This window comes from Aythya ferina, assembly GCF_964211825.1.
Source record: "Aythya ferina genome assembly, chromosome: 2".
NCBI lineage: Eukaryota > Metazoa > Chordata > Aves > Anseriformes > Anatidae > Aythya > Aythya ferina.
The window spans coordinates 86532479-86546627 of record NC_140297.1 but is presented as its reverse complement, the minus strand read 5'-3'; the positions used below and the strand labels follow the sequence as shown (position 1 = coordinate 86546627).

At 37.1% G+C, this 14149-nt stretch overlaps 1 protein-coding gene across 3 annotated transcripts in view; it reads left to right on the top strand.

The window, feature by feature from the left end:
* ADCY2 (adenylate cyclase 2) overlaps positions 1 to 14149 on the top strand; it is a 202890-nt gene that overhangs the window by 130274 nt on the left and 58467 nt on the right. For all 3 annotated transcript variants that reach the window (XM_084510129.1, XM_084510130.1, XM_084510131.1), the window contains 6 exons: positions 684 to 811; positions 6867 to 7025; positions 7413 to 7545; positions 7874 to 8050; positions 9414 to 9457; positions 12559 to 12639. In XM_084510129.1, the coding sequence (XP_084366255.1) occupies positions 684 to 811; positions 6867 to 7025; positions 7413 to 7545; positions 7874 to 8050; positions 9414 to 9457; positions 12559 to 12639 (722 nt within the window). The remainder of the gene's footprint in view (positions 1 to 683; positions 812 to 6866; positions 7026 to 7412; positions 7546 to 7873; positions 8051 to 9413; positions 9458 to 12558; positions 12640 to 14149) is intronic.

The following is a 14149-nucleotide window of genomic DNA, read 5'->3' as shown; positions in this document are numbered from 1 at the left end:
ACATTCCAGAACTGTTTCTCTGGAAAAGCATTTAAGAGACAGGACAACAAGGGAGGCAGTGTTGATCAAATTAATTTTAATTACTGACCACAGCCTCTTGATTACTCAATAAAAGATTCAAATATAAACTTCACATCAATCTTTATCTTGTGTTTGTTTGCTGTGCAAAGGCAGACAAAAATTTTCTGTGATTTTTATTAAAAAAAACCTGTTGTCCAGAATTGCTTTAAATTTTTTTTTTTTTAATATTGTCTTTAAGAGAGTATAAAAGATAAAAATAAGATTTTAATTGCTAGTTTCAGGAAGTACTTCATAATATGTCTTCAAAGATGTGAATGTGGAATGCTAGATCTTTTGATTATGTATTTCAAATAAAAAGACTGTTTATTTAGATTGAATACATGGTACTTCACCTTAGTTCTTTAATCCAAGGTATGATAAATATTTTGGAATGAACGTACTTTCTGGTTTTGTCCATTAAGAACCATAACAGATGGAGGAATCATCCCTACAGAACTCTCTGGCAGTGCTTCTTTTTTGGCAATGCCAAGTCCTTCTCTGCCAAAACAGGCTTAAGCAGAACAATTTTGAAAATATCACTTCAAGTCAGTCCTTTTAACAGTAACCCTCACTTTATGTAATTCAAGCTGAAAGTGATCATCTGACTTTGCTTTTTCCTCTAGGAAAATGAATGTATGAGAATTAAAATCCTAGGTGACTGCTACTACTGTGTTTCTGGACTACCTATATCTCTTCAAAATCATGCCAAGAATTGTGTGAAAATGGGATTGGACATGTGTGAAGCTATTAAGTAAGTGTTGAAGTTTTACCAAATGAACAATATTCAACAAGATAAATTCTGTCTCTTTTCTACTTGTAGCTGTGGTGCTGTTTGAAACATTCAGACCAGTTGGTGTGTTTCATTACAAGGTCTGGCTCAGCCTCAAAAAAAAAATGATTTAAGGAGCTGGGTTATGCCAGGGTATCCTGTCACTACACCACAAAGATGATTAAGGGACTGGAGTATCACTCATATGAGAACAGGTTGAGAGAGCTGGGACTGTTCAGCCTGGAGAAGAAAGAGAAGGCTCAGGGGGGACGTATCAATGTAGGTAAATACCTGAAGAGAGGTTATATAAAGGAGATGGAGGCAGGCTCTTTTAAGTGGCCCCCAGTGCCAGGACGAGTGCCGGTGGGCAATGAAACATAGGAGGCTCCCTCTGAGCATCTGGGAACTCTTCTTCACTGTGCAGGTGGCTGAGCACTGGCACAGGTTGTCTGGAGACATTGTTGAATCTTCTTCCTTGGAAAAATAAGTGAAACCCAGTTGGTACAACCCTGAGCAACATGCTCTAACTAGCCCTGTTTTAAGTGGGAGTTGGACTGGAGGTCTCTGGGGCCTTGGGCAACCTGATCTAGTGGGTGGTATCCCTGCTATGGCAGAGGGGTTGGAGCTAAATGATCTCTAAAGTCCCTTCCAACCCAAGCCATTCTGTGATTCTATGGTATTTCTGTGATTCTGTGATAACGAGGTGATAAATATACCAATAGACATCACTCACTAGGAAAGCTCTGCTTTTTGTTAAGTTATGATGCTGCCACCCACCTGTTAGCCAAGTGGCTCTGTGAGAGGCCAGAGCTCCTGGTTTCTATTGAGTTTCGAATTGTGATGGTCAGGAGTGGTTGCTCTTCCACAGAGGAAATGTTGCTAAAATGCCTCAAGCCTTCAGACTGCAGAGTGATACTGAACACACATACTGAGGATGTCTAACAGCTTGCTGAATCTTGGGTTGAGAGGCCTATCTTCCATTTTGTTACATAATCATTAAGATGTGCTTCTTAGACCTAGGTTTAGATTTAGTTTCAACTTTTCTTTAATTAATTCTTTTAGAAAAGAATTTCTGTAAAAGTTCTTTCAGTTGGGCATTAAGGCACCATTTAGAATTCTGTGCTTTTCAATAGCATTTTGGATTTGTGAATTCCTATATTTGTCCCTTATTTCTTTCCCATAATCATTGTGCTTGTTCTGTCTTTGATGCATAAAACAGAACAAGGTATGTGAGAATCATAATGTGATTGCTTCTGAAATAGAAGTTGCAACTTATTTCAAGTAACTCAGGTAATTACAGGAGGCTTGATGTGATTGTGAAAGTAGAAAAAGAAAAATGGTTATAGCTGATGGGTCAGCTCTGTAAGTCATCTGAGGATACAGCTTAAGACATACTTGAGGAATCCTCTAGCTTTTTACTGAGTAGTAGATTGGGAACGGATTTTAGGGAACTGTAGCGGTTTTGAAGATGATGGGACTTCAAAGAAGTCATGCAAAAGGACAGCTTTACTTCCCTTCATCTCTCCTCACCTGACTGCTATCTGAACTCTCAGTGCAGCATAGAAATAATTCTCATCTAAGCTACTTGCCTTTGATGAGTTCTGCTACTGAAGCTGGACACATTTCAGCATGAAGGTACTTAAACCTTATTTGGATGACTGCACATCAAACTGAAGGGTCCTAAACCTACCAATTCAGAGACTTCAGATACATATATTATAGATTATTTGTTAAGCAAGGGTTTGATTCCGTTTTCTTATTTAGAAAAAAAAAAAAAACAAAAACGCACAAAAAAAAAAAAACACACAAAAAAACAGGAAAGGATAATAAAAATCTTATTCCTCTGTGTTTTTGTTTTGTTTTCTGAAGTCAGATAATTCACTATCTATAATTCATACCTGAATCTCTTATCTTTTGGGAGTTAAAATATTGTAAATGGTTGCTTTCAACAGGTATCATTAATGACAAAATATCTTATCTGTAGAAAAGTGGTTGCCTTTGATTAAAATTACAGTACATCTAGGTGGCCTTCACTTTGCAAAAATATATATCATGTGGAGGTCTAGGTATTTGGTAGTCACCTGTATGATTTGCTTTTTGACACAAAGTTTAGCAAAGTTTAGACTTTGTTTTTAAAACTTGTGAGGTATATGTGTGGTTTGTACTTCATGATGAAATGGAAAAGTTGCATTGATCAAGGTCATCCCAGTGATTAACTAAATAGACATACAAAAATGATTCCTTGGATCCATAAGTACTACCCTCATATGTGGGTATTTATAGTCACAAGAGGACTTGGCTCATTTTGGTTTTCTGGTCTTGTGATTTGATCCAGAGGAATTACTGTACTGGCTATGTTATTAACGGAAATTTGGTTCTTTTCCCTTCAGGTATTCACTGCAAAGGTGTGGTATTTTGTTTAAACTATGATTTTGATCTCCTTTCTTTTGGAATGTTTTGTAAAAATGAACACAGTACAGAAAAAAAATACCAGGTTGCTGCATTTTCTAAAATTATTTTTCTTCATTTAGATATGGTTGTACCTTACACTGTGTCCAAAGGAATCTATTTTTTATGGTACTTTGAGTACTTCTACTTGGCTAGCATTAAATCTACAGATTGAGGTGTTCTCTCAGTTGTTTTCACTGGATGCTTTCTCTCTCTTTCTCTCTCTCTTTTTTTTTTTTTTTTTTTTTTTAGCTATAAAGAACAGCATTATTATAATTAAATTAATTGCTTCTCTAACAAATTAGAAATTGAAGTTGACATCACTTCAGTGTTGGAGCAGTAGGTAAAAGAGAGCCTGTCCATACGTTCTGATGCCCCAGTTTGTGTGTTTTTTGTTTGTTTTAGTTTTTAACCACATCTTTTATTATCCCAGGCTTTCAGTGAAAATTAGAGCTTTCTGGTTTACATTTCAAAAGATCTAGGTGCTGTGTGATAGATGTGAGCTAAAAGCATTCACACACAGTTTCTGGTCAACCTGCTGTTGTTTTTTTTGTTTGTTTGTTTGTTTGTTTTTTTACTTTGGAGAAAAAAATGGAAGGTTACAGGCAAAAAGAAAAACAATGCGCAAAGCTCAAGCCCTGAATTGCCCTTCCAAAAGATCTAGAAGTATAATTTTGCACATCACAAAGCAAAGCTTTGCTTGAGATCAAAAGAGCAATATTTCAATTTGTCACAATTCATGACTTCATAACTTATTTATTTTTGAAATGAAGGTCTGCCCAAGTTGTTAACATCTATGTTCATTGCTAATACTGGATGTTGAGGTCCACCTTGGTAAGAACAAGTTTATAGTCTAGAAAATTATCTTTTAGTTGTATAGCACATTCTGATCTAACTTTATTACTGTAATAAGAATTCACAATGGGTGTGGGCCTGGTGCCTGGGAATATCAAATCCTATTTACATATCTGTAAGAAGTGAGGAATGAGTACCGCATGTTTTGAAATATTTTCAAAGTATTATGTCAAGTGTTGCAGCCTGCAGGTGAATAAAAAATACTGATTATTATTCAACTCCATATTTTATTTTGTGATTGCTGCATGTTTGTGTGGAATCATCTCCTGAAATACTTCTGTGGCCTCTAAAACTAGAAGTAGCAGTACTCTTGCTGTTGAAAGTGTATCGCTCAATATATTTTGGAGTTACTCATCTAAAATAGCTTTTTTGTCAAATACAACTTTCTATTACATTCCATCATTCTGTGCAAACTGAACCATTATTGCATGCTACTGAAATACAGCAGTTTGCTGTTTAGGTAACAGTTCAGTATAGATTTTACCACCTGAATATAGTTCCAGTTCCAGTTCTGAGGAACTTTCTTATCTCTGGCTGAGGTAAAAAAATTAATTATATCAAGTCAAATGATCTGAAGTAAAACACTTTATTCATTCATGTTTCCTAATGATGTAGCTCCATTTTGAGGAACTCAGCCTTGCTAGGCTACTGATTGTTTCCATTTAAACTTGTAAATGGTACCGTTGATTAATTGCTTTACTTCTCTGTCCTATCTTGGAACAAACCCAGTCAATGTTTCTTATAGTCAGCAGCCTGCTTGCCCAGGAGTGCAGTGCTCACCTTACCAAGCAATAGGTGCCGATGATGCATTTGAGAGCTGGCCACCTAAATTGGGTGCTTTAAAGCTAAAGCTTATCTCTCAAGGCAAAATATGTTTGTTCTGTGTTCCTTCAGCCCTTATTCCATCCCCTTCTCTGTCTGGAGGCTTTCTAATTGACATTTCTCTGCTTCAGATTCTCAAAGTCTGTCTTCAATTTCTTAGTGTGAAATTAGTTCAATTTTAGAGAGTTGAAAGTGAAATAAACTATTGGATGAGGTTGTTTTACCAGTTTGAAAGCTCTCCTCCTTAACTCCTGAGAGCTTATGGGAAACAGACTTTATGACTTGCTCTGCTGAATATGGAAGGGCAGCCTTTGGAAAAGCACTCCTAGAGGATAAATGTTCCCCTTCCTCTTTAACCAGTTTTGTAAAACACTTTTTATGAAGAGCGTTAAGCTTGTATTTCATCACATTCCATTCAAAGTTATGTTTGTCATTTGTGGACTGATTACAAAGGTCATTTACAAGCACTTCACTTCCAAGCGTGTCAGCTCCAGGAGAGCAGTGTATAATGGCAAAGTGAGCAGAAATACCTATAAAACTTGATAGAGACTGAGGGAATTAAAAAAAAAAAAAAGTGCTCTCTTTTCTTTTTAATACCTTCAAAACACAGTTTAGCAGAACACTTCATGCTCCTGTTATTTTCATTTTCCAGAAAAAGAGCTTGAGAAGTAGTGCTTCAAAGTAGCATTTACCATATCGAATTAAGCCTCTTAAGTTCCATGTCCCTTTCAAAGTAGAAGAGAAATAGTTCTCTTTTAGTTTAGTTCTGTATTTGGAAGGCACAGAGTTGATGAGTGTCATCCTTGAAACTGAAGATGTTGCTAAAACTATGAAGTAGACCCATATTCAAAAGCCAGTTGGGTTTCTTATTCTATTGTTGCTTCCATCAACACGCTGAATTCTCCTAAGATGCATGTTCCTTGTTATTGGCTGTAATTTGGTCTGCATGAGTTGAGTCTTAAATACATAAATCTAGTTAAGTTACAGAGAAATGTGATCTTCCTGTTTCTTTAGAACTTAGAACTAGACAGATGAATTAATTAGAAAACTCTCTACATATATAGCTAGTTACCCATATGACATATGTCTGAAAATGTTTTTTTTATTTTATTTTATTTTTATTTATTTATTTATTTATTTTTACTTTAGTCACTCACCTTTGACTCAGAAGTACCTCTCTTCTGGAAAGGTTAAAACCTTTCGTATCTGTAGGGCTCTTCTGTGATTTGGATTGGGCTGAACAGATAACTTATCTCTGTCTCAAGTCACTAGAAATGTCAAAGCAAGAGTGGCCTCTCACCTTTTGCTTAACTGTTTATGGGGTGGGGCACTCACCAAGCACGTGGAAGGTTGTTGAGCCCATGTTTTCGACAGGCTGAATGGCACTGTCAATATGGGGCTCATATTCCCCAAAACAGAATGAGTCACTGCCAGTATATCTTCAAGTACTGCATTTCTCATCTATCCTCTCAAAGCAGAACCATTTGCAAGCAGGCATACAAAACTGATGGTACCTGAGAGAAGAAAGATGGGAGAAAGCCTGTCCCTACCCTAGATATGAGACTCTTCAGATAGTAGTTATTGTAACAGTAGTTCCAGCTCTCCAATTGCCTTTAGAAAAATATTCCCTAGATTCTACTGTAAGACTGAACTTGTCCACTACATAATTCAGTCCCACCAAATAATTTCAGATGCCTGTAAAAGGGACTTCAGACTTGGGAATTAGTGTTTTCTACAAATATATGTAAGTACAGATAATATTAAAGGTAATATATAAAAAATTATCACAAAACTAATGGAGCCAATGCTAAAAAGAAATAAATGGTACCAACATTCGTACTGTAAATTTGACTGGTAAAATAAAAGAATATGAAGGCCATGTTATTCACTCAGGTTTTCTCCTCAATTACAGGAAAGTGAGAGATGCAACTGGGGTTGATATTAATATGCGTGTGGGAGTGCACTCTGGGAACGTCCTCTGCGGAGTTATTGGGCTGCAGAAGTGGCAGTACGATGTGTGGTCGCATGATGTCACTCTGGCAAATCACATGGAAGCTGGAGGAGTCCCAGGGTAAGAGGCTTTTCTGTTAGCCTTTGTACACGTGGGCTTTTGTTCTGTGGAGAAGTGTGTAAGTACCATGTCTTTGGTCATCAAACCTCATGAAGAAGCCTCAAATAATTCTTAGTGCTTGCTGTCTTTAAAAAAAAAAAAAAAAAAAAAAAGTGAAAAAAGTGCACATAGCATTTCCTGTGATTTAAGAAGTATTTTTGTGGACAGAATAGATTTATGCCCATTAAAACTTCTGAAAATGAGATTAGAGATTGTAAATGAAGTAAGGCATGCATCAAAAGTATACCTAAAAGCTAGTTAAAAAAAAAAAAAAAAAGTTGATCAGGTTCCAATCATACTTTTGATCAGTATTTGTGATTCTGTCATTCTTTTAAAATATAATTTCAGCCGCGTTCACATCACTTCAGTCACCTTGGCACATTTGAATGGAGCATACAAAGTGGAAGATGGGGATGGTGATGTGAGGGACCCATATCTGAAAGAGCACAATGTTAAGACTTACTTTGTAATCAATCCTAAGGTTAGTAGTATTTCTACTTTGTGGTCAGTCGTAGTTATTTTTGAGCAGGACCACTAATCTCTTTAGTTGAATAATTCAGTACCATAATATATTGATCAGAGCTATTACTAATTCTTCCAAATATATAATGTTTGCATTGCAAATCTTTCCCACTCTTCAGAAATGTCTCCGATGTTTCCCAGAAGTGTAATTAAGAGTTGCGGGTTTTTATCATGTCTCCATTTTTAAGTTCTTATGTGTGCAGGTAAGTGGTAGCAGATGATGCATTAGTGCCTCAAAAGGTAATGAACACCAAGTGTGATATCACCTTTTATTCTCTGTCAACCAGGGAGAGAAGCGAAGTCCTCAGCACCACATTAGACCTCGACATACTCTTGATGGGGCCAAAATGAGAGCTTCTGTCCGCATGACCCGGTACCTGGAATCTTGGGGAGCAGCCAAGCCATTTGCACACTTGCACCACAGGGACAGCATGACCACTGAAAACGGCAAGATTAGCACAACAGTAGGGGCCTACTTATGTCATTTCATACAATTTAGCAATATTTGAAAGGAAAAAGGTGCTCACTGCTAAATACCTTGTTATTTCTGATAGAGCAAGATTCATGCGTTTGTAGTGGGCAAAAGCCCTATAATGCTGCTGGGAGTTTTTTCATTGGCTTGTGAGTTTTGGATTGGGCTCTAAGGAATCATATCTTGCTATTAGTACATCTCTGAGTCACAAGGAATCAAGCATATATACTAAGTGCACAGTTTTGCCCTGTAAGCTTATGCCAATCACAGTATATAGAGTGGTTGCTGTTCACCTTGTGAAAATCCGTTTTGAACATAAAGCTAGAGTACAACACCTTTGGGAAGAGATGCCATTGATACAGAGACATTCCCTGAGATTTAATGGCTATTAAGCCACATACTACCTTTGGAACATGGCCAAACCTGGAGCAAACACTATGAAGTTAGAATATACCTGTGGTATCTGGAGTAAACTTTATAAGACTTCTCTAGAAACTAAATCCGTACTCACTGTAACACTGACCTTTTGAAGGTGCACTAACGATTCATAAGCTATAGCTAATGGCCTGAGTTTCACAGTGCTATAGCGTGATGTTGCATGTGATCTCTGACATTGAATGGAAAAGTTTCTTTTTAATTTTGCTAACACTATCTTACTGCTGTCAGTATGACACAGTCAGTCTGTAGCTTGAACGTTGCACTATATTCTACTTCTAAAAAGTGCAAATGTAAAGATAATTCTAAGTATTTTCAACATTGGCTTTAACTTCTGTTTCCATTTTATATGGGAACATAGGACTGAGCCACCTAACCGATCTTGTTCAATAAATGCAGTGCATAACAATGTGGATTGTGAAATGTTCATTACTGAAAGTACTCAGCCATTGCTATTAATCACAAACTAAATGTGGTTGTGATGGCTGTTGTTGTTCATCAATAATAATAATGGCCATTGCCTGTATTTGGCTACTCGGGTCTGTTTGTTCAAAAACACGTAACTTTTTTTTTTTTTTTTTCTGAAGCTGGCAGGAGTTTGGGCTATATTGCAACAGTGCTGACTTTGAAGCAGTAACTTTCTAGTAAAGAAAAACGTTTTGGGATTCAGGTGGTTGTATTAGTAATTTATTGTTTATTACGATAGGTCAGCTTGTCTCCAGATCACTCCCTCTTCACCTTTGGCTAGATTTTTCTTTTAGAAAGTTTTAATCTAATGCCAGAACTGTTTGTATTGGAAACTTTTGTCCTTACTTGACCCTGTTTTCAACAGTATTTTTAAAGTGAATTCGCATTACTTATGTTGTCAAAGTGTTTTATAGTATGGTTAATGGGTATTTTGTACTTTTTTTTTTTTTCAGGATGTTCCCATGGGGCAGTATCATTTTCAGCGTTGCAGAGAGAGGTAAATTCATTTTTAAAAATCACTTATATAAATTACATATAAATATACACATACATCCATATGCGTTCACAGAGATATAAGGCATACTTTCAAACATAGAGGGTCGTTTCTCATCCAGATGATTTTTTTCTGCTCATGTCTCTTAGATATAGAAGGGCTATGAAAACAGGTTTTGCAGATATTTTACTTAAGAATCGTGAATGCACTTCCTACTAACAAATAGAATTATTCTGAATTAGTGTGTCAGTGGCCTACTGTTCATTTCTCCTAACAACACAATTACTCTTCCAGTGTGGAGAAAATTATGTACAGGAAAATTCAGAGAGGAGACGTAGATTGGGGAAGAAAACAGAAGCTGGAAAGGGCTTCTAATAATTTGTGTTACAACATGTAAGATATGTACTAAAAGGCACATTTTGTGCATTTTGTTAATTGCTTTGTATTTGCATTGTACTTGATTGTTTCAAAGTCTGTAGTGTGTTTGCAGTACACACAGGGCTGAACTGATCTCTTTTGCTAAAAATACTCACAGTCTCTAAATGAAGAATGACTGCTGTTTAAAAAACAAGCCTAGCACTGTCAGGAATGTGAAATGGTTAAATTTTATTTTAATGACCCGATAATGTCTTTCCCTCAGAATTATAAGAAACATCACAAATACCATACAGTAGTTTGAGAAAACCATTAAAAGTTGGTATTTTTATTGTCTTTGGTTATGCAGACAAGTCATTCTGTCTATTCCTTCCCCATCTCTCTGCTTGGTAAATGTCTCCTAGACAAAACACAGGTTACTGGGGAGATATGCAATTACATGAAATATTTCTAAATTCCAGAAGTTGAACAAATTTTGACTGAATATGCATGATATTAATAAACGCAGTCTCTGGCTTTAACACCCAGCATTTATGTTTGGACAGTATCTCAAAAGAACTTGAGTTAGCCTTGTCATAAAAAGTGTATTTCACTCCAAAATAGATCCAAAAGGTACAAATATGGCTGAACATGAGCCAGCAGTGCGCTCAGGTGGCCAAGAAGGCCAACGGCATCCTGGCTTGTATCAGGAACAGTGTGACCAGCAGGGCTAGGGAAGTGATCGTCCCCCTGTACTCCGCTCTGGTGAGGCTGCATCTCGAGTACTGTGTTCAGTTTTGGGCCCCTCGCTACGAGAAGGACATTGAGGTGCTTGAGCAGGTGCAGAGAAGGGCGACGAAGCTGGTGAGGGGCCTGGAGAACAAGTCCTACGAGGAGCGGCTGAGGGAGCTGGGCTTGTTCAGCCTGGAGAAGAGGAGGCTCAGGGGCGACCTTATCGCTCTCTATAGGTACCTCAAGGGAGGCTGTAACGAGGTGGGGGTTGGTCTGTTCTCCCACGTGCCTGGTGACAGGACGAGGGGGAATGGGCTTAAGTTGAGCCAGGGGAGTTTTAGGTTAGATGTTAGGAAGAACTTCTTTACTGAAAGGGTTGTGAGGCATTGGAACAGGCTGCCCAGGGAAGTGGTGGAGTCACCATCCCTGGAAGTCTTCAAAAGACGTTTAGATGTAGAGCTGAGGGATATGGTTTAGTGGGGACTGCTAGCGTTAGGTCAGAGGTTGGACTCGATGATCTTGAGGTCTCTTCCAACCTAGAAATTCTGTGATTCTGTGAAATGTTACCATGTGTCTTGATAGCATGTTGTTGGAGGGAGTTTCTAGAAACAATTACTAGAGTCTTCTTTCCATACTGGGGTGTATAAATAAGATTTTAGATAATGCTAGTTAGTCATTCCCAGAGGATGAAGCTGAAATGATAATAAGCACTTTGAAAATCAGTGTTTTATTAGAATATCAAAAGGTGGGTTTTGAAGCCTGACTGTAGTCTTCCATTTGTGGCAAATCTTACCTTGTTACATTATATTCTTATGTTGTTAGAGATCTGCCAAGAAAATTAAGTGTGATTAAATTACGTAACCTCATCTGTCTGGTTATTCCTTTCAGGCAGATTGTTCCATACGTGAAGAATGAGTTGTGAGCAATTATTTACCTAAATTCTGTAGCACTGAATAGACATTAATTTTTTTTTTAAGTTACTGAAAGTACACTACTATGGTTTCTATATGAATGTGAATCCTACAACAGGTTATCAGTTATTGGGAAATAACCCAAAAGCTTGATGTAGAAGAAGGTCTGTGCTACCTTTAACAGGTTTCAGTTTGTAGGGTAAGAAAATTTTGGTAAGCGAAGAGTCAAATTTCAGAACTGAAAGTTTACTTCTTATAAAACACTGTTATTAAGTAAACATTGGATTTAAGTTTTCAACACACAGAAATATAATCTGGCAATATTTGATATATTATGGTTTTAAGCAGAGCACAGCTGCTGGAAGAACTGATGATGTTTGCAGTAACATGTTAGTGAAGGCAAACCCTCTGCTGGGTTCATGCTGAGTCCAGTGAAAAGAAAAGACCTTTTTTTTCATTGCAGTTGTGTTATAAGTTATAAAAAGAGGAATGTGGCATATGGCTGAAACTAATTTCAGATTTGGGGGTCATTTTTCTTATTAAAAACATTTCCAAGAAAAGAAGAGTTCACAGGCTTTCTGTAGAGAATGCTTATGCAACAATGCACTAGCACATTATTGCTCATCATACAACCCTGACAAAGATATTTTAAAATAACTGCAAGAAATGTTGTATGAATTTCAGCACATTCCTATTGTTTTCCATGAATTCATAACATTATGAAGGACTTCCCCTCAACCAGAATATTCTGAACTGCTTACTTTTTTTTGAAGAAGAAAGAAGTTTTGTTACAGTAGTTTTTTTTGAGTGCTCCCTAACAGCTGTTCTCTAGATTTTTATTTTATTTTAGTTTGGTTGGGAGGAGGTGGGGGGGGAGGAAGGGGAGAGAAATGGAGGTGAATGGGGACAGGAATGAGGACAGACACGGAGTATTAGCTTATGCTGTTTCTGTCAAGAGCTTGTTATGAGGTTCAGTGCGTCTGAAGCCTATGGAAACTAACATCAATTATCAGAAATGTTGCACATTTGTCACTCCATTCCTTAAATTTAATGTTCATTAACAACGTAATGGTTTTCCAAAGTAAATTCCCACATTTTTCATTTCAGAACAAAATCACAGAAAAGAAGGTTTGAGGAGGAGCTGAATGAGAGGATGATTCAGGCCATTGATGGAATCAATGCTCAAAAGTATGTTTGTATCCTCTGTTGTCTCCTTCACATACATCTGTAATAGAGGGTAGTATTTACTATTTTGCCCTCTCACATGCACACAGTGGTCTGAAACTGTAAAGGTAGCACTGCTACTGGGATAGGAAGCTCTGCAGACTGTGAAGATAGGCTGTACAGTAACACTTTATGCTAAATGGGTTCACGTTAACCATGGTGCGACCAGAGTTTTGTCTTGCCTTGATTTTCATGGCAAAGGGATTTTTGGCTCCATAACTGTAGATATCTGTACATTCATAGCTGTAACTCTACTGAGTTCTCTCATCTGAGAGAAGTGATATTAAGACACAAAAAGTAGCTGGCTCAAGAATCAGAGTGATGTGAAAATTGATGCTTCACAATTGTCACAGAAACATCTCCACAGAATTAGAAACTTTCCCTAAACTTTTAGTACTCTTTGCTTCAGCTGATTGGTTGATTTCTTAGACAAGGCTGTGCTTGATGGCATATTGAAATTGTTGGGGGAGGCAACATGGCATGTATTGCTTCTGTGTCCTAGGAAGTGCTGGAGGCGGTATTGATGTTCTCTGTTTGCTAGCAAATAGATAAGACTGAGAGAAAAATCAATAACAGTCCAAAATAAATGGTCAGATTTCTTTTCTTTGTCTGATGAAATAAGGGAATTGTTCTTCAAAAATGTGAATTCATAATTGTGATGAATGCATGTTTCCCCCCTATTTCTGTTTCTCAGAATCCTAATTAGCTGAATATATACCTAATTATTAAATGTTCGTATGTCTTTTTTTTTTTTTTCAATCTGATAGTCCTGTTAAAAGATGCTTGGTGTTAGGAAAATATAATATGTTTCAGTTATTATTTATAGAAAATGTTATTGATAGTTATAGGTCATACAAAGAATACAGTGAAAGAGATCATCTGGTAGGCAAAGCCTTTCTGATTATGCTATACTTGCCTAAAACAGTTGTACAACTTTTGACAGCTTTTCTGTGTCTTTAGGTACACTTCCTCTGATAATTGGGCTTTAAAATGAAAGTCTGATGTCAAAAGTATAATATCTTGTATGTATGCATTAAGATAAACTATAGTTATTCCCTGGGTAACCTGCTCTAGGGTGGCACTGCTTGAGCAGGGGGTTGGACCAGATGATCTCCAGAGGTTCCTTCCAACCTCAACACTTCTGTGATTCTATCATAATCACACCGTCTTTTATCTCAAAGAATCTGTATCTTACCTAATTAGTACATAAAATTCAGAGAAACTTAAGGATAAAAAAGGTTTGTGTGATAAAATGAATTGCTGCAAAAGTTTCAGTTCTTTTGTGAATTACACAGGGAACTGCAGATGGGTTAGGAATGATCTCACAGATCAAAGAGGCTGAATGCCACCTTCCAAAATTGAATTATCTACCTCCCTCTCTATTAATTTGATGAATGAATCCCTTAAGCTAGATTATTTGATTGGGTATATGAAAAAAAATATATCAAAAGTGTTTATTCCCCAAACAGCAAGT